Here is a 19,923-nt window from a genome sequence, read left to right as displayed (position 1 = left end):
GGCATTGGTTAAAGAGAATCTTTCTCCGGGTGAAACAGACTCTAAAATATCAAGCTCTATTTTCTCCCTGCGGAAACGTGGCGCATTGTCGTTAATGTCTTTGATTTCCAATTCAATATTGAATATCCTTAAAGGGTTTTCGATTATTACGTCCATTTTTAGAAAACAAGACACAGATGTCTTGGTAGGACACAAATATTCCCTGTCTATCTTTTCTGCGATGTACAATTCTCCCGTGTTTTTATTCACCTCCAGGTATTTCTTGCTGTGAATAATATCAAGTTTTACCTCTCTTTCCGCCAGGCTGCGAACGTTGAGTCCCAAATCCGTAGCTAAATTTGCAACCACTGATCCGAGCTCCATTTCCTCGGGGACAGAGTAGCGAGTCACGGACAAAGCAATACTCCACAGACGAGAAAGTACAAAGAAAACCAACAGCAACCGTTTCCTTTTCAGCTCAATGAACTGTAATGCCATTGTAGTAGAATCAAATTAATTGCAAATAGGGAGAAAGTGTTCTCTCCGGATGTTCTTCCAGAAAAATATCGTGCGTTTATACACAAGAGCGGTTTTAAGATCGAATTTATACAATCGGGAAACGCGTTACGAGTGAAGGTGCTTCACCCGGAGCGCATCTCTCGCTCTGCTGCACTGTCATGGCTTCCCCACGATGCCAAACAGTCGCGATGTGTTGGGGAACAGCGACACTGCGCGCATGAAATTAAATGGGCCAAACTACTCGGAATGAATAGCAAAACGTACAAAAACCCTTATCCTCATTTTATCACTTAAACAATCAATTTCACATATGGCCATCGTCAGACACGGAAATATAACGCGATTTCCTAAAGAAAATTTAAAAGATCAAGAAAAAACCCCAATGACTGACGCTTAAAGAGTTCAATTCGTGAACGATGAACCTAATTCTTGTTCACTCAGAATATCTCGCTGTATGCACGTTAAAACCTGCAATGCAGATGGAATTATTTTAAACACACACCTGGTCAAACTTCACCTGTTTAAATCGCAAGATTGGCCAATCGCCCAGTCTGAATGAGCTCTTAGAGAAGCCTAGGCTGTGAAAACACACAAATATCACAAAGACTAGGTGCCGAGGAAAGGCCGAAGCATTGATGAAAAATTCTATCAACCCTTTGTTGTTACATAATTGTGAATGTGAATATACGCTTTCGTCCTCAGGACATCACTTCGAATGTTTGTAAATACGGTGCTTTACAAATTACATGACATGTGTTGTTAATACAGCGTTCAGGCAGGGGGAGGGGCGCGTGAGGAATACAAAACCTATGCACTGTGACTTGGCAGGTACACGACGACTGCTGTTCTTGGTTTGAGGTTCTGAACTGCCCGGCAAAAAAAAACACAGAGAGTATTTGAGTGTTGAATTAGGGGCAAAGAGTGAATGCTGGCATACAACCCAACGTTACAATACACTGGCATTTAGTAGACGCCCTTATCCAGAGCGACTTACATAGGTTACAAATTTTACATGTTATCCATTTATACAGCTGGATATTAACTGAGACAATTCTGGGTTGAATACCTTGCCCAAGAGTACAGAAATGGTTCCCCAGCGGGGAAACCAACCGGCAACCTGTCGGTTACGAGTCTTGCTCTGTAGCACTATGCTACACTGCTGCCCTATGTGAAGGTTACGCATGTTAAATAAACTGCGAGTGTGAACAAAGTATCAAAAACTGCATTTTCATTTTAGAATAAATAGTAATAGCAATGTAAATAATATACTCTATCAGTTAAAGAAAAATGCATGCGTATGCTTACCTGCAAAGTGGACGCGGTTGATTCGCTGGTCTCTGTCAGGCCCGTGCTCCTGGGTATACTAGAAACGATGTAACCGCCCCCCTTCGGTATTGGCTGTCTGATCACCAGCTTTCCTTTCCGCGTCTCCGCCAAAAACAAACTGTACCAGTAGGCATCGCTGGACACCAGCGTGGAATCCGCTATGGTAGAGTTCCTCTGGCTAATCACGCTGTTCCTACAGGGAGGGGTCGCTTTGGTGGGCTTCGGTTTCTGGCACTTCAGCACGATGATCACCAATATCGTCATCAGTAACAGAAACGAAACCGAGCCCAAGCCAATCACCAAATACAGATTTAAATCTGAAAATATATCATATTCCAATGGAATTTCCGTTGTTTCAGAAAACGCTTTAATGACGTGTTCCACCGTTGATATCTTGATGGTAACTGTAGCAGAAAGAGCTGGGTCGCCATTGTCCTTGGCAACAACGACCAGTCGCTGATGGCGTGGATCTCTGTAACTGAACATCCTCGTCGTCCGGATTTCCCCGTTATATTGGTCCAGACTGAATAAAGTAGCGTCAGTGATCTGTAGAAACTGGTACGTTACTCGAGAGTTCTGCACAGAGTCTGAGTCAATGGCGATCACCTTGGCGACCAAATATCCTTTCTCAGTGGATCTCGGGATCACTTCCTCAACTACAGAGCCGTGTGCGCGCCATGGAGACACTATGACGGGAGTGTTGTCGTTCTGATCCAGAATAATGATGTGGACAGTGACATTACTGCTGAGAGGAGGGACACCAGAATCTCGAGCTTCAATGTGGAAAAGAAACTCCTTCTCTCTCTCGTAATCAAAAGTCCTTAGTGCGTAAAGATCACCGTTTTCAGGGTTAATGGAAAATAACATTGACATCGATGTGTTGGCTATTTCCTTTTCGATAATGAAATAAACCAGATATTGATTTTCATGTATATCTGCATCAGTGGCAGTGACGGACGTTAACAGTGACCCTGGCGCATTGTTCTCCATGACTGGTATTGTATAGAAAGACATTGGGAAAAGCGGAGCGTTGTCGTTGACATCAAGTAGCTCTAAGGTAAGCGTTTTATTGTCAGACAAAGGAGGTGTGCCTCTGTCTGTTACTATGAAAGTGATCTCATACTCTCGAACTCTCTCACGATCAAGAGGTTCAGAAACCACTAGTGCAAAATGATTTTCTGCGGACTTGCGGAGGTCGAAGGGCAATGGCTCGTTGATTGAAAGGTCGACCTCTCCATTTTCCCCCGAGTCTCTGTCGTTCGTACTAAGGAGGGCAATTACTGTATCAACAGTAACATTTTCCTTTATGGTGCTTTTGAAAGATTTTATGCTTAACTCGGGATAGTTGTCATTCATATCAGTAATGAAGATCAGTATTTTACACTCCCCCGTCAGCGACCCTTTATCCTTCGCTATCACGTGCATCTCGAAAGATTTCACTGTTTCAAAATCAATAACGTCCTTTACCCTTATTTCTCCAGTATTTGAATTTAAACTAAATACTTCCTTCGCCTTCTCAGAGGTGTAAAGTGAAAACGAATACGTTATTTCTGCATTTGAACCTGCGTCTTCATCTGTAGCATTCAGTTTCATCAGAAGAGATCCTATCGGCGAATTTTCTGTTATGTTTGCAGTATAAACCTCCCGGTCAAACTGAGGGGCGTTGTCATTGGTATCCAGCACGCGCACAATGATGCTAGCGGTGCCGGATCGCGCGGGGACTCCGCCATCTACAGCGGTGAGTATTAGATTATGCACAGCCTGCTCCTCTCGGTCCAAAGCCTTTTTCAAAATCAAGCCTGCATATTTAGTTCCGTCGCTTCCCGTCTGAATCTCTAGGCTGAAATATTCGCTTTCACTGAGGTGGTATGTTTTAATGGAGTTCGTACCGACATCAGGGTCCACGGCATTGGTTAAGGAGAATCTTTCTCCGGGTGAAACAGACTCTAAAATATCAAGCGCTATTTTCTCCCTACGGAAGCGAGGAGCATTGTCGTTAATGTCTGTGATTTCCAATTCAATATTGAATATACGTAAAGGGTTTTCGATTATTACATCCATTTTTAGAAAACAAGACGACTTAGTTAAGCATACATATTCCCTGTCTATCTTTTCTGCGATGTACAATTCTCCCGTGTTTTTATTCACCTCCAGGTATTTTTTGCTGTGAATAATATCAAGTTTTACCTCTCTCTCCGCCAGGCTGCGAACGTTGAGTCCCAAATCCGTAGCTAAATTTGCAACCACTGATCCGAGCTCCATTTCCTCGGGGACAGAGTAGCGAGTCACGGACAAAGCAATACTCCACAGACGAGAAAGTACAAAGAAAACCAACAGCAACCGTTTCCTTTTCAGCACAATGAACTGTAATGCCATTGCAGCAGAATCAAATTAATAGCAAATAGGAAAAACGGTACTCTTGTCGGGTGTTCTCATTGAACAAGGTCCCGTGTTTACAGACGAGTGGGTTCCAGATTACAATGTAGAAAGATAGTGTTTCCTTAATCGCACAACGCTTACAGTTTGAGAGGTGCTTCACCCGGAGCGCATCTCTCGCTCTGCTGCTCTGTCATGGCTTCCCTACGATGCCAGACAGATTCGTTGCGTTAGGGAACAGCGACACTGTGCGCATGAAACCGAACTACTCGGGATTGATCCTAATCCGTATATTAAAGGTAATCCTGATTTTGTCACTCATACCATCGATTTCAAGTATGGGCAATTATCAAGGTAATCGTGTGACACGGAAATAACCTGCCATTTCTCAAAGAAAATGAAAATTAAAAGAAAAGTAAACAAATATAGTTTCATGACATGCCATTATTGGCGCGTAAAAACAATTATTTCTGGCCAATTAACTTATTTTTCTTCAATCGGAATCTCCCGTTGTATTTACACTAAAACCTTGCTGTAACACACAGGACTCCGAATTGTTCTTAAACACAATCCTGATCGATCCTTATCTGTGAGCAATTCGCAAGCGGAGCCAGTTGCCCTGTTTGAAATAACTCTGATCTGAATCTATTGTAGACTTGTAAGATCTATGAAATGGCAAAGATATTGAAACGACTAGGCACAGAGGAAAGGCTGAGGAATTACTGTTTGTTTTTAAGTTACTGTGATTGTGAATACACATTTCACTCCTCCGAACATAACTTTATATGTTAGTTGTTCATTTTACAAATAATTATTTCGTTAAATGCATGGTGTACTTGTACTTTGGAAGTCACTGTGGATGAGAACGTCTGCTGCATGACAAAATATAAAAGTAATGTATCGAAGAAGATATGTATTTGAAATGCATTACAGTGTCCAAGGAGGGGAGAGGGCGCTTTAGGAATATTAAACCCGTGGGTTTGGCAGGTAGATGATGAGTGCAGTTCTAGGTTTGATATTCTAAACAGCCCTGGCCAAATAAAAACACTCCGAGCAATCAGCGCGTGTGACTTCATCATGAGGGGAAAGGCATGAACGATGAAATCCAACTGATTTTATGTGAAATAGTAGTAAATTCATTGTGCCATTTTCAACAAAAGGTCAAACATGTTACAAACGATCAAAAAGCACAGTTTCATCTCGTTAAGAGTACTGTAATTCATACAGACTGTAAATAATAATGATAATAAAAAAACACTTTTTACCTGCAGAGTGGACGCGGTTGATTCACTGGTCTCTGTCAGGCCCGTGCTCCGGGGTATACTAGAAACGATGTAACCGCCCCCCTTCGGTATTGGTTGTCTGATCACCAGCTTTCCTTTTCGTGTCTCCGCCAAAAACAAGCTGTACCAGTAGGCATCGCTGGACACCAGCGTGGAATCCGCTATGGTGGAGTTCCTCTGGCTAATCACGCTGTTCCTACAGGGAGGGGTCGCTTTGGTGGGCTTCGGTTTCTGACACTTCAGCACGATGATCACCAATATCGTCATCAGTAACAGAAACGACACCGAGCCCAAACCGATCACTAAATACAAATTTAAATCTGAAAATATGTCATATTCCAATGGAATTTCCGTTGTTTCAGAAAACGCTTTAATGACGTGTTCCACCGTTGATATCTTAATGGTAACTGTAGCAGAAAGAGCTGGGTCGCCATTGTCCTTGGCAACAACGACCAGCCGCTGATGGCGCGGATCTCTGTAACTGAACATTCTCGTCGTCCGGATTTCCCCGTTATATTGGTCCAGACTGAATAAAGTAGCGTCAGTGATCTGTAGAAACTGGTACGTGACTCGAGAGTTCTGCACAGAGTCTGAGTCAATGGCGATCACCTTGGCGACCAAATATCCTTTCTCAGTGGATCTCGGGATCACTTCCTCGACTACAGAGCCGTGTGCGCGCCACGGAGACACTATGACAGGAGTGTTGTCGTTCTGATCCAGAATAATGATGTGGACAGTGACATTACTGCTGAGAGGAGGGACACCAGAGTCTCGAGCTTCAATGTGGAACAGGAACTCCTTCTCTCTCTCGTAATCAAAAGTCCTTAGTGCATAAAGATCACCGTTCTCAGGGTTGATGGAAAATAACATTGACATCGACGTGTTGACTATGTCTTTTTCGATAATGAAATAAACCAGATACTGGTTTTCATGTAAATCTGGATCAAAGGCTGTGATGGAACTCAGCAGGGATCCTGGCGCATTGTTCTCCATCACCGGGATGGTGTAGAAGGACTTGGGGAAAAGCGGCGCGTTGTCGTTGACGTCCAATAAATGCAAAGTGATCGTTTCATTATCAGACAAAGGGGGCGTGCCCCTGTCTGTAACTAGGAAAATGATGTCATACTCCGAAACCTTTTCACGGTCTAAAGGTTCTGAAACCAGAAGTTCGAAATAGTTCTCTGAAGACTTGTTCAGAACGAAAGGTAGCTGTTTGTTTATTGAAAGCTCGACCTTACCGTTATCTCCAGAGTCTCTGTCGCTAATGCTAATCAAGGCAATGACAGTCCCCACGGAAACCGCCTCGGTAATTGTACTTGTCAAAGATTTAATGGTGATTTCAGGATAGTTGTCGTTCACATCGCTAACATACACCATTACTTTGCACTCTCCCGACAGAGGGACAGATCCTTTGTCTTTTGCCTGAATGTGCATTTCAAACATTTTTGTTTCTTCAAAATCAATGACATCTTTCACTCTTATTTCTCCTGTATTAAAATTCAGAGAAAACATCTCCTGTGTCTTCTCGGATGTGTACAGAGTAAACGAGTATTCAATCTCTCCATTTGAACCCTCGTCTAAATCAGTAGCGTTTAGTTTCAATACCACTGTTCCTGTCGGAGAGTTTTCCGTTATATTAACATAATAAACCTCCCGATCAAACTGAGGGGCGTTGTCATTGGTATCCAGCACGCGCACAATGATGCTAGCGGTGCCGGATCGCGCGGGGACTCCGCCATCTACAGCGGTGAGTATTAGATTATGCACAGCCTGCTCCTCTCGGTCCAGAGCTTTTTTCAAAACCAGCTCTACATATTTAGACCCCGCGCTTCCCTTCTGAATCTCGATAGTGAAATGTTCGCTTTCACTCAGATAATATGTTTTAATGGAGTTCGTCCGCACATCAGGGTCCACTGCATTAGTCAAAGAGAATCTTTCTCCGGGTGATGCCGACTCCGAAATATCCAATTCCATTCTATCCCTCCGAAAATGTGGAGCATTGTCATTGATATCTGTGATTTCTAATTCAATGTGAAAGATGCGTAAAGGGCTTTCAAGTATCACATCAAGTTTAAGCAAACATGGAACATAAAACTCCAGTGTTTTCATCGTACACAAATATTCCCTGTCTATCTTCTCTAAGACATACAGCTCCCCAGTCCTTTTGTTAATCTCTAGGTATTTCTTAGCATGAATGATATCTAGCTTTACCTCACGTTGGGCCAGGCCGCTGACATCAAATCCCAGATCTGTAGCTAAATTCGCTACTACTGAGCCTTCCGCCATTTCCTCGGGGATAGAGTAGCGAGTCACGGACAAAGCGATGCTCCACAGCTCACAAAATACAAAGACAACCAAGATGAACCCTCTCCAGAGCTGCACAGTGAAATGGCACGCCATTGAGACTGCAAACATGTATTTCTAAGCAGTAAAATAAATCCTAATAATCCCTCGTTCCAGAACGTTTTATATCCACAAGAAAGTGCACGGGCAGGGCCGAAGAAAAAGAATATTTATGAAAGGAAGCGAGCTGTCCGCATGGAGACTGTAGCACACCCCACACAGTGGCGAACTGTCATGGCCTCCTCTGAGTTATAGTACAGTGTGATTTATAAGGGAACAGCGACACTGTGTGTACAAAGGCGCAAGACGTGTTTTGGGTTTGAGGATCGAGGGCTCAAAGTTTGGCCATGTCTTATATTTGGACAGGTTTTCTCATATGGACCTAGAAACTCTAGACACCCATTTCAAATTTCTCGTTCTTGGTGTCTTAAAGGCTGAAATCAAGACATAGACATCCAGACTTTTTAACCAACAACATCTAAATGAAAAAGTGAACAGCTCTTTTCAGGTCAGTCCAAAGATTTTCAATTTTCTGACTGGGCCACTCCAGGACATTGGTCTGCCTTTTTTTCAGCCATTCCACTGTGGATTTGGCTGCATATAGGGTTTTTATGCACTATTCATTTCCCCTCCATCCTCACCAGAGCTCCTATCCCTGCTGAAGAGAAGCAGCAACCCACAGTATGATGCTGAATATCTACTGAGAACCTGGAAACCTGCTGAGAAAACCTACAGGAGCAGCAGATTTTATCCTGAACTAATCAGAATTACTTCAGCTGGACACAGGTGAAGTTGATTGTCTTAGGGCATGATTTGGATGGTGAATGGTTAGACCTGAGCACAATTACAACTCCCATTATAAAGGGTCTGTAATGTTATGCAACCAAGGGATTTTAGTTTTTCTATTTTAAGTTAATATTCAGAAACATGTCATATTGTGTCTTTGATGTTGTGGGTTATCATGTGTAAATAAAAGTAGAAAAAAATCTGATTTAATAGCTTTTCATTTATATGTATATATTTATCTATATATCTAGTGGATCTAGAAAGTCTACACACTCTTTCAAAATGTCTTGTTTTTATTACCTTGTGGCATATATATATAAAGCATAGATCATTTTCAGCATTGATGAAGGTCTGAATGAGACTAAAAAATTTACTTTTTGTTTTTGCACTTTTGTTGTCAATATATGAGCATTAATAAATATATTCTTCTATGGGTCGGACTGATATACTTTTTCAGTGTGCAGTTAGCATTTTTTTTTTGTTATCTGTTGTTGGTTCTACACCCAGTACAACTTAGTCCACTGTGTTGACTGAGAGTAACAACATTTGTAATTAACTCAATACACCCTGGTATGGGCAGAATTATCAAGATGCACAGTGGTCCCATTTTTGCAATCAATCACATCAATCACTTGCAACCTCTCTGCTCACTCCATTTATTTTTCTTCAACAGACTGCCTTCTGTTGGATGCTGTCAAAATCCTATATTCACATCAGCCACTTACTTTACTCTGGATCCAAGCAAGTAAACTCATCCTCTGAGTAGCACAAAGACACTGCTCTACCCTGGACCTTGCTCTGCGCTACACTGGACCCTCCACACTAGACCCTGTTCCTGCTGTCCTCTGATTCATCTTTAAATAACTCATAACTCTTGTTGCAGATTAATGTCTGTCCATCTTAGCCCAGCCCTGTCATCTACCAAATAGGCAAAGTGGATTTGCTCTTACAGTTTATCTTTGCTGGCTGTTAGAGGGCTGATATATATTTTTAAATGATTTTTCTTTTAGTTTTTTTTTTGTCCTTTTCGTAACTTCGTAACTGTACTTTGCAGTATATAATGGTACAAATTGTATGGTATCTTACAGTATGCTGTAACCCAAATTGTAACTATGGTATCTTATAGTAGGCTATGTATTGGTACAAATTTGTAAGTATCTTACAGTATGTTATAGCACAAATCGTAAGCACAAATCGTAACTAAAATATCAATCTTACAGTATATTGGTACAAATTGTAAGTATGGTATCTTATGCAATGATGCAAATTGCAAGTGTAGTGTCTTGCAGTATGTAATAGTCAGTGTTGGGGAGTAACTAGTTACATGTAATGATGTTACATAACTAAATTACGAAATAAATGTAGTTGTAATATGTTACAGTTACTGAGAAAAAATATGTAATTAAATTACAGTTACTAATCAAAATGTTGGTGATTACAAAAGGGGTTATATCCGAATATATTCTTTTCGGTAAAAAGCGTATATGTAGAATTTAGCATTCATTCTGTTGTTTTGCATCTTGCTTTGCGTCGCCGTGCAGGGATACCTCCTTTTGGCATATTTCCAGACAACGCGGGTCAGCAAAGCCGTTGGGACAAATGAGTGTAACACCATCAAGAGTAGGATGGCTTACAAGGAGCTTTCTCTACGTCTAGACAGGCTCCATTCATTTGGCAGTATGCGCTCAAATTTAGAGCATTGTCTTTGATTGGTTCTCTTAGTTGATTTTCCACCGTCTCTCGTCTGCCAATCAAATCAATGCGCATTGCTCTAAGCAACCTGAGTCTGCCATGCCTGCGACCAGCCAACCGCCAAGGCGGGTGGCCATGTCGTCGGACAAGAACGCCTTTCAGTGCTGGAAATTCAGCAGTATTTCCTCCTGAAATCAGAAAAGAGCTCTAACATTACTATACAGTGTAAAGCTTGTTTAGCAGTGGTAAAAATGCTGTCAACATCGAAATGCTCGATGTCAAACCTGAGGCAACATGTACAGGTAGCCTACGTTAATGTAACCGTAATCAGTCACATAAAATAAAGTACCTCTCGCCCAACCATGTTATTTATGTGTGTTCAAGACGTAATTTAGCTCTATATTTTGCTTGGTACCCGTCCAGTAGGTTACACATTTATGTTTAATCTCCATTCATGACAAATCAATTGCTAGCTAGCTAACAGATGCCTTTTGAACAGCTGAACTTCCATTTAAGAATTCTTTGACAGAAAATCTTTGCTAACGTTAGTCCTCCTTGATTACTGATGTAGGTAGCCTATGTGAGACCTAATAATGTTCTTTTTGTTGAAATAAATATTTTAGAAGCTATGTAAAGATTTTTGTTTATTTTAAATCTGTATATGACCTCAGAATTTTCTGCAAATAAAAAAGAGGTATTGAAAAAGGGTCATTCAGAAACCAGTGTCAAAAAATTGTGAACAGCAGGCTAACCAGCCCTATTGATAATTCTATCACCACTCAGCATGGAGTTGACCTCAATGTAGACTTGGTTTGAGGTTATGGTTACATTTTTCCCTTACTGCAGTCAGAGATTGTTGTTTGTGATGTACATACTTGTGATTTGTTTTGCTGGTAGTGCTTTAAAAAATCAAAACATTCCAATCTTAATTCAAGTTATTGAAGAACTTTTAATAAATGTTTGACAGTAATCAGTGTTGAGTACTGTTGTGAAGTTTACACTGCCTGGTTTAAATTTATGTTTTTAGGACTTTTCAGCTTTATTGCCCAGTTTAAAACATTTGTTATAAAATTAATCAAAAAGTAATTAAATGTAGTAAGTTACATTACTTTGATGAAGTAATTAAAATACTTACATAACTTATTACGTTTTTAACAGGGTAACTAGTAATCTGTAACCTATTACATTTCAAAAGTAACCTTCCCAACACTGGTAATAGTACAGGGCTCCCCTGTTTTTTATTTTCCTCTTCACAAATCAAACATGGTTTGATCATGGGTCATTGCTGCCTACTTTCTCCTGCCAAAGCATCAAGTGACTATGTCACCAGTTCACCAGTCAATTCAACTGATAGATGAAGGACTCAGTATTTTGAAACATGCACTGCATCCACCAGGACCAGCTGTACTCTAACCTAGTGTGCTTCCCAGGATCCTCCAGGAAGGCCTCACTTTTCGCTCCTATGACGAAGCCCAGCAGTGCTGCATTATAGAATCTTAAACCTGTCAGCAGATTGTAGAAAATTATGGTATGTAACACCTACAAGTTCTTTTCAATGAAAAGATTTAATAACAGATTTGTGTCAACAATGGAAAGAAATTGTGAATATTGCAAGGCAACTAATAACTAAAAAAGCAAAATGTAAGTGCTTTACATGCTGTATCTGTGTGTAAAGTATCCGAGTAATGTATATGAAATGTCTCGAAACTGTTAACAAAGCACATTCAGGTATCTGAATCTTCACTTTAGCACTGTCTCTTTATAAGAATACATTTCAGTGGTAATGAACAAACTTCCTACTTGCAAGTAGGTTTAACCGGGGGGGAGGGGGGTGTTGATATGGAACCATAAATTCCGGAACTTACAGGGGTAACTTCTATTTGATATTTAATATTCAGAAAGGAGAAACAAAGGATTGAGTATGTCCACATAATCTAATAATAAACAACAAGGACTGCTATTAAAGACAAATTTACAGGTGTAATATTTCAGAAATGACTTTAATACAGTGAGATATCAGACAGTACACTGGCTTCAGTGCAGGTAGACCAATAGCATGCCACAGATGAAAACTCCCGCATTGAAGCACAGTTTGCATGGGTGTCAGCGTTCATGCACAGCACTCTCAGTCTGCTAAGGCAGTGGCATTGGGAGCATGGCGTTGGGCACAGCCCCTCTGTCTACTTGATGAAAACTCCCATGTCTCCAGGGTTAGACAGTCAGGCTGGACTGCCCTGCCTCCCGTCTCAGAGGGCTGGTTACACTGAACTCAGATGTGTGGATTAATACAAGCTTGTTCTGTTCTGATTGTGACAATAATCATCACCATGTGAATAATGACCACAGAAATGTGCACTCACAGTGTACTACAGGACTCCACAGATACTGTTGTAAACACACACTGACAGCACACTAGCGGGCAAGTTATTGACAGCTCTATGCGGCGCCTACAGTCGCAGTGTCAGGGCAGGGAGACCCTCCACCAAAAAAAGGAGAAGAATATGGACACGTTTGGACCCAGGCCTGGATGATTCTCATAAATGTACATATTTTCAGACATCCTCAGTCGGGACTCTCCGTGTGACAGTGAAAGGAGACGCTGCTCGGCGATACATGTTGTGAGGACAGCCCTCTGCGTCACCATTACTTCACTTGGCAAAAAGCTCGTTGTTGATCACAGCGTTGTCCCTGGGCTCGTAGCTGGACGCGAAGCGCCTCTTCTTCCCGAAGGTTGAGAAGGAGTCCCTGGTGTCCTGCCGGTCCCGGAGCGTGCGCCAGGCGGCGCCGCAGCCGCTGGGGCTGCCGGGAATGTAGACGTTGTGCTGGTAGTCAGGCGGCGGGTCGATGCAGCGCTGCGGAGGTGGGGCGTATCTGGGGGTCCACGAGCAGTTTGGAACGCCAGATGCAGGGGGTGACATCTTGTAATCTGTTTTCCAATAAAATGACAAAAGTATGAGTTGGAAATTCCATCTGTCTCAGTTAGAAAAGCCAACTTTGTCTACGTTCTACATTAAAGCTGGAAAATGCCCATTGTTAAGTATGTTCATGGCTGTTTATCTGCAGAGGAGCATTGCTCTGAGCTGAATCAACAATAAACTTCATTGAAATGCACCTACAGTCATTCTGTAAGGCAATAAACCCCAGGGAAAGTGTTTGCTTGGTTATTCATATAATTTGTGCACCTATGTGCACCTCACACCATGATACCATCCAGTTTAACCTTGGTGTGAAAATTTCCAGCATTACTCTTCCTCAGTAAAACTTCCAACAAGCTTCATCTTCTACCTTAAATAACAGTTGTAATGTAAATGATGCCATTTTCCCAGGGCAGCCCAGTGACCTTTCAAGACCCTGATATACAAGATCTACTGGGAGGACTCTTCTGAAGGAGGAGGGAGACAGACAGGCAGAGAAAGAAAGACAGAGACAGAGAGAAAAAGACAGCGACAAATAGACAGAAACAGACAGAGAGGGGCATAGAAGAGAGAGAGAGAGTGTTGTATACCGGAAGTGCAGTATGTCACTTCCTGCCACTGACTGAAAGAATATTTCCAGTCCTATATAAGAAATATTACAAAAAAAGGTATTTTTCCACTTTAGGAACATAACTAGAGTTAGAGCCCCTTCTTCACAGTCTCATGCTGAAAATAAATATGTGCATTTTTTTCAAGCAGGACGGATTATGGAAATGCACTTTTTTTCTGGACTTCCACAGGAAAGCACTGAAAGATTACAGTTCAAAATGCTACTGTAAGACTACTTAACAATAACAGGAAGAGGGTTCATATTAGTCCAGTACTAGTACGTCTGTGCTGGCTGCCTGTTTCTTTCAGAGTTGATTTTGAAATTCTTACACTTGTTTTTTAAAGCCTTTAATGGCTTTACCCCTAACTACATTGCTGACCCTCTAAAACATGTCAGCCCAGACAGGCCCTCAGATCATCAGAGGCTAAACCTCTCTCTTTCCAAAAGTTAATCTAAAAGTTAATCACAGAGAAATGGTGAAACAGCATGTTGCTTTTATACTCCCCGACAGTGGAATAGCCTGCCTCTGCAGACTAGACAGGCACAGACAGCAGCCCATTTTAAAAGTCATTTGAAAACACATCTCTCAAAGGTAGCTTTCAGTGGACATGGGCTGTTGAGGGGGAGAGGGCTGAATCTCACTCACCGCGGATGTGGCTCCCCCAGGTCCAGTACTGGCTGCCCGCGGGAGAGGCGGCGCTGTCTCTGTCTGGTGCCTTTCGCGGGCCTGGGCGTGGCAGGGTCCCCTCCTCGTGGATGGAGCTGTAGCTGTTGGAGAGAGGCAGAGTCAGTGCCTTTGTGACAGAATAAAATGGCTTCAAGCCGAAGGGCCGTCTCTGCTCAGCTGCTCACCTCCTGATCGTGCAGGTCTGCTGGTTCTTCAGCAAAGCCCGGTCAGTGTTCGGCAGCTTCAACTAGTAGGCAGAGGAGAGCACAAACAGTTAGAAAAACCATGCTGAATATTGACTCCAACACTGTACCTGATTTTGAAAAGGACAGATAATAAACGGTATTCAGACAGGGCTTTTAAACATAGAGAAGTTTTATAAATAACATAGTAGGAGGGGTTGAGCAGGTGTTTGAGTGGATCAGGATTGACTTTCATGGCAAGGACAATGACATTTTCAGCCACAATCTTTAAAATCACATCAGACTCAATAACTATGCTAGGCCATGTGTATGTAGTGCAAATATAACAGAGAACTACAAAAGGAATCTAAACATGAGTGAAAAGGAAGGAAACTGGTTTAATGACACCATGCAAGCAGGCCCGGCACCAGGAGAAAATGCAGAGGCGATGCAATTGCAATCCACGGGGGTGCACAAAAAGTCATAAGCACTATGTAGACATCGGGATATAAGGAGACAACTGGAGGTGCGCTGAGGTCCGTCTGGGGGTGTGATGCACCCCCATAGCACCGGCCCTGCATGCAAGTGACACAGCAATCCATGGAGGTTGCTTCCAGTGAATACATCTATTTTCAGAGGGTTAACATAAAGGTGTAATAGCTACTTTTACAAGTAGGATTGTCTGTTACCTACTTTTATATTTACAAAGGTATCGCGTGCGAGTCCGATTAACACAGAAACAACAGCGACGTGTCTCTGCTGTCCATGAGCACATGGATTGTGTGTGAGCAGACTGCCGCCCTGTGGTGCACAGGATGATTGCTGATTGTCTCAGCGTTGACGTCGCGTGGACTGTCTGTTCTTGGCTGGTGCAACTGGGGACCAGAAACGACCCAGATGCATTTTTTTCCAGGAATGAGTCCCATAATATAGATTCCACGCTTTATTAATTGCAGTACTTCTATTAATTACAGCAGTTATCACGGGGAACGCTATGTAAGCGTATTACAGAATTAGCATGGAAATGCATTACAGAAGACACGTAAAAGTAATCAAAACACCCGGGATGAAACAAGACGTGATACTAATCTTCAAAGGAATCCGCTCAGAAACAGGATATTAAAATAATTTGAAATTGGACGCGGGTGTCACTCCGCTCGTCTCGCGGCAGCTTCCTTTATTGGGGCTATACTGTGCGCTTGTTTATTCCCGCCTTGCTGCCGAGCGCATCTCGTGTTGCTGTTGACAGCATGTGTTCGGGCTTTATCACCGTCACACACGCGCTGTAATTAAGGAGGAGGATTAAAACTCACGGAGCGGCCGCGTTGTTGCCTTCAGTGATTTCCTTTGAATACCTTCAAACTTGCTATTTTAAGATTAATTAGAACAGAGACTCTTGTTGCACACTGATTTAATTCTAAATATTAATTGAAACCAACAGTTTAAATATTGCCATAAAGGTATGCTGCTAAATGTCACTTTAAAGTTATTTATTGCAACTTTAACCTAAACATATTATTCATTCCTGAATACGTCGTATGGACACTTCTATTGAATTAAATTATTTATAGCCTGGAGGACGTGATGACCTGCTGGTCCTATAATTTTTAGTTCGTATTTACCTCAAACATAAATTAGGAATAAACATAAATGAACCGTAATAATAACATTGTCTCTTTATTCAGCATTGTGTAATTATATTTAATACCATGTAGCTGGTGTTTCTGACGAGGTCAACAAACAGCAAGTCACATTGAGGGACGGCATTTGATCTTAAAGACAGTGAAAATGTATAATGGTAAGCTGCTCTATCTTTGAGGCTCCATAACTGACTCAAGCACACTGTATAATATACACACACTAATATTCCATCTTCTGATAGCCGAGTGCTTGCGACAGAAAAGGGCGTCATCTGCGGGACGATGGCTCCATCTAGTGGACTTAAACTACAACTGTCAAATAAGAAGGTCTCTTGTGAGGCATGATTGCCAAGGCGCACTGCTAAAGCAGAGTTCTGGTCCACGTCTTGCTCTCATAAGACCAACACTTCACGATCAAAACGGCTATGGGTATGATGTCTTGTAGTGAATTGTAATTTGCACGCTTTTAGATAGTGTTTTAGCTACCGCAGGCACACAGACATTTCATCTTACACTTAAATGCACACGCGCCCGCGCGCGCACACACATACACACGTCCATATTAATAGCATCAACTTCGAATATGAATTTCTGGATATGGGAAAAGATTACATCGTGAAAGTAAATGGGCAACTACACGCTGTTTCGTCCGGACTCTGTATGAACTTGCCTTTATCGAGTCCCTGAGTTTACCTGAACACTCTGCACGTATTCCCTTTAAATATTTACCAATAAATATGTGTTTGAATACACACACAATTAAACACTGACGATTAACAAGCCTATACCAAAAGGAAAATACACATGCTTTATACAAACATTTTGTTCAATTTAAGATGCTATGAAATGTGTATGTCATAGGATTGCATGTCATAGGATTTGATAACCGCGAAAAACGATAGCGCTTATTGTAGATATGAAATAGACAAGTGTAATACAGGAAAACAACTGCCTGAAAGAGCCAGAATGAACAAAGTGCGTCTCTGAAGACTGACATCAATATGACCACCCGGTTTATCCATTCACAACTGCATCCTCAAGGAATCAGACAGCATTTAAAACTGTTAAAATGCTGCACTGTAACACTTTACAGCCCAGGGGACTGGTCTGCGTGTTTGCCCTCGCTTTTACCTCACACGGAGTCGTTGCTCCGTTGTTCACTGCCTGGCCCCGGTTTTGCGCGCTCCAAGCTGGCGCCAGGTGCTCCACACCCTTCGTGTTGTTTTTGGGCGGTGCTGTGGTCGGGCTACATGGCTTAATAAACATGAAGTCACTCTTTGCTGAATCCGGGGCGAAACACATTTTGTAACAGTAGGCTTGGGACAGAGCGCTGTTGCTATGCCCCTCTGCGCAGCTCGTGGGCATTTTAGCTCCAGTGGATACCTGCAGGTTTAGGTTGGATTTTTTAAAGACCTCCGTGGAAGCCTCGGCGCGAAACCCGCAGCAAGCGCTGAGGGAGAGGTTATATCCCCTGATAGAGTGTTTGTCCCTGTATCCTTTTACAGCAGCCAGGACAATTATAGCCACCAGAAATATGAATGAAATAGCGCTCAGAGACACGATTAAATACAAAGGGAGATCGGAGGGAGACTGGGGGCTTCGGGTAAGGTCGCCGAAATCGGACAGCGATTCTGGCACGCTGTCAACTACTGATAAGATGATGGAAACAGTGGCCGAAAGGGGCGGCTGACCGTTGTCCTTGACTAAAATGACCAGCCTTTGCCTCGTGGCGTCTTTATCCACCAATCGACGTATTGTCCTGATTTCGCCCGTATAAAGGGCAACGCTAAACAAAGTCGAGTCTGTTGCCTGGAGAACCTGGTAGGAGAGTCGCGAGTTTTGTCCTGCGTCAGCGTCAATAGCGGTGATTTTCGCAACAAGGTAACCAGCGTCAACCAACCGAGGTACCACCTCCGTGGCCACAGTGTCGTTTTGGGGTACAGGAGAGACGATGACCGGCGCGTTGTCGTTCTGGTCCAAAACAAAGACAGTAACGGTTACGTTGCTGCTCAGAGGCGGGAAGCCAGCGTCTTGAGCCCGGACACGAATCTGAAAGTTTCTCAGTTGCTCATAGTCGAAAGAGCGCAGCGCGTAGATGTTGCCGTTGTCTGAGTTGATGGAGACGTAAGTGGACACCGGCATGCCCTGAATTTGGTCCTCCAGAATAGAGTAGGACAGATACGCGTTCTGATTGGAATCGGGGTCGAAGGCAGTCACCGAGCAAATGGAAGCGCCAGGGGCATTATTTTCAGTCACATAGACAGTGTACGATGGCTTTGCGAAGCGAGGAGTATTGTCGTTAACGTCAGACACTTGAACTACAATTGTTTTTCTAGTGGACAGAGGCGGTGTGCCGAGGTCCCTCGCGGTGAGGGTAATGTTATACTCGGACACTGTTTCTCTGTCTAGAAACTCGCTCGTGACCAAAGTATAATAATTGGTAAACGAGGAGTGGAGCTGAAATGGTATATTATTGGGAATCGTGCAGTCCACGTTCCCATTTTCCCTGGAATCCAGATCCATTACACTTATGACTGCGATCACGGTCCCCGGAGGAGCGTCCTCCTGAACGGGCGTAGACACCGAGGTTAGGATCACCTCTGGAAGGTTGTCATTCACATCTAAAACATTGATGAGTACTTTACAGTGTACAGCGACAGCCGATGGACCTTTGTCCTTTGCTTGCACATATATCTCATGCATTCTGGCTTTTTCGTAATCCACGACGCCTTTTACTCTAATTTCGCCCGTGTAGGGGTCCACGCTAAACAGCTGCCGCACTTTCAGAGGCGCGTGTCCGCTGAAGGAGTAGGTTATTTCCCCGTTTGAGCCTTCATCCAAATCCGAGGCGTTGAGTTTAATCACTAGAGAGCCTCTGGGTGCGTTCTCCACCAGCCTCACGCGATAAAAAGTCTGATCGAAAACAGGCGCATTGTCATTTGCATCCAGCACGGTGACGGTGATCTGCGCGGTCCCGGACCTCTCCGGCGTGCCCCCGTCCACCGCTGTCAGCACCATTTGGTGCGTCTTCTGCTGCTCTCTGTCCAGCGGAGTCTCGAGCACCAGCTCCGCAAACTTGCTGCCGTCGCTGCGCGTCTGGATGTCGAGGACAAAGTGCTCGTTCACACTCAGCAAGTACGTGCGAAGAGAGTTTGTGCCCACGTCCAGATCCTGTGCGCTCTCGAGCGGGAAACGGGACCCGGGCGCTGCCGACTCGGATATATCCAGGTTAAATTCAGTCCAAGGCAAAGTGGGAGAATTGTCGTTCACATCCAAAATCTCTACCTCCACCCTGTATAGTTCTAAAGGGTTTTCAATGACGACCTGCAAATGCAAAAAACATGCAGAACTTTGCTCGCAGAGCTCCTCGCGATCAATCTCTTCGTTGACAAATAAAATACCATTCTCTAAACTGACGTCCAAATACTGCTTCCTGGCGCCTGAAACTATCCGAAATCTGCGTGCAGAGAGTTTAGACACGTCGAACCCAAGATCCTCCGCTATGTTGCTAACAAAAGCCCCGTGCTCCAATTCTTCCGGAATCGAGTATCGTATCTGTGCGGAAACTGAATGCAGAGCACACGCGCACAGAAGCAAAACCACAA

The 19,923-nt window shown here is 43.2% G+C and overlaps 1 protein-coding gene and 1 long non-coding RNA gene across 4 annotated transcripts in view; one reads left to right on the top strand and one right to left on the bottom strand.

Annotated features, from left to right (window-relative positions):
- The first annotated feature begins 7,154 nt into the window (after positions 1–7,154).
- On the top strand, positions 7,155–9,515 carry LOC118774254. Its single transcript, XR_005004817.1, has 3 exons — positions 7,155–7,230; positions 8,471–8,612; positions 9,286–9,515. It is a non-coding gene; the product is annotated as an uncharacterized LOC118774254 (long non-coding RNA).
- A 2,897-nt stretch (positions 9,516–12,412) lies between these two features.
- Positions 12,413–19,923, bottom strand: part of LOC118774597 (protocadherin-10-like) — a 7,638-nt gene continuing 127 nt past the window's right edge. Inside the window, exons 1-5 of one of the 3 annotated variants that reach the window (XM_036523960.1) lie at positions 17,450–19,923; positions 14,682–14,743; positions 14,472–14,597; positions 13,551–13,555; positions 12,413–13,230 (exon numbers count right to left, since the gene is read on the bottom strand). The exon at positions 17,450–19,923 is cut by the window's right edge and continues 127 nt beyond it. In XM_036523960.1, the coding sequence (XP_036379853.1) occupies positions 12,953–13,230; positions 13,551–13,555; positions 14,472–14,597; positions 14,682–14,743; positions 17,450–19,923 (2,945 nt within the window). In that variant the 3' untranslated portion in view covers positions 12,413–12,952. The remainder of the gene's footprint in view (positions 13,231–13,550; positions 13,556–14,471; positions 14,598–14,681; positions 14,744–17,449) is intronic. The other 2 variants (XM_036523961.1, XM_036523959.1) reach the window with 2 other exon arrangements.

Source organism: Megalops cyprinoides, chromosome 3 (assembly GCF_013368585.1).
Source record: "Megalops cyprinoides isolate fMegCyp1 chromosome 3, fMegCyp1.pri, whole genome shotgun sequence".
Taxonomy (NCBI): Eukaryota; Metazoa; Chordata; class Actinopteri; order Elopiformes; family Megalopidae; genus Megalops; species Megalops cyprinoides.
Note: the sequence above shows the minus strand (reverse complement) of the source record. Positions and strands in the feature narration are given on the sequence as shown.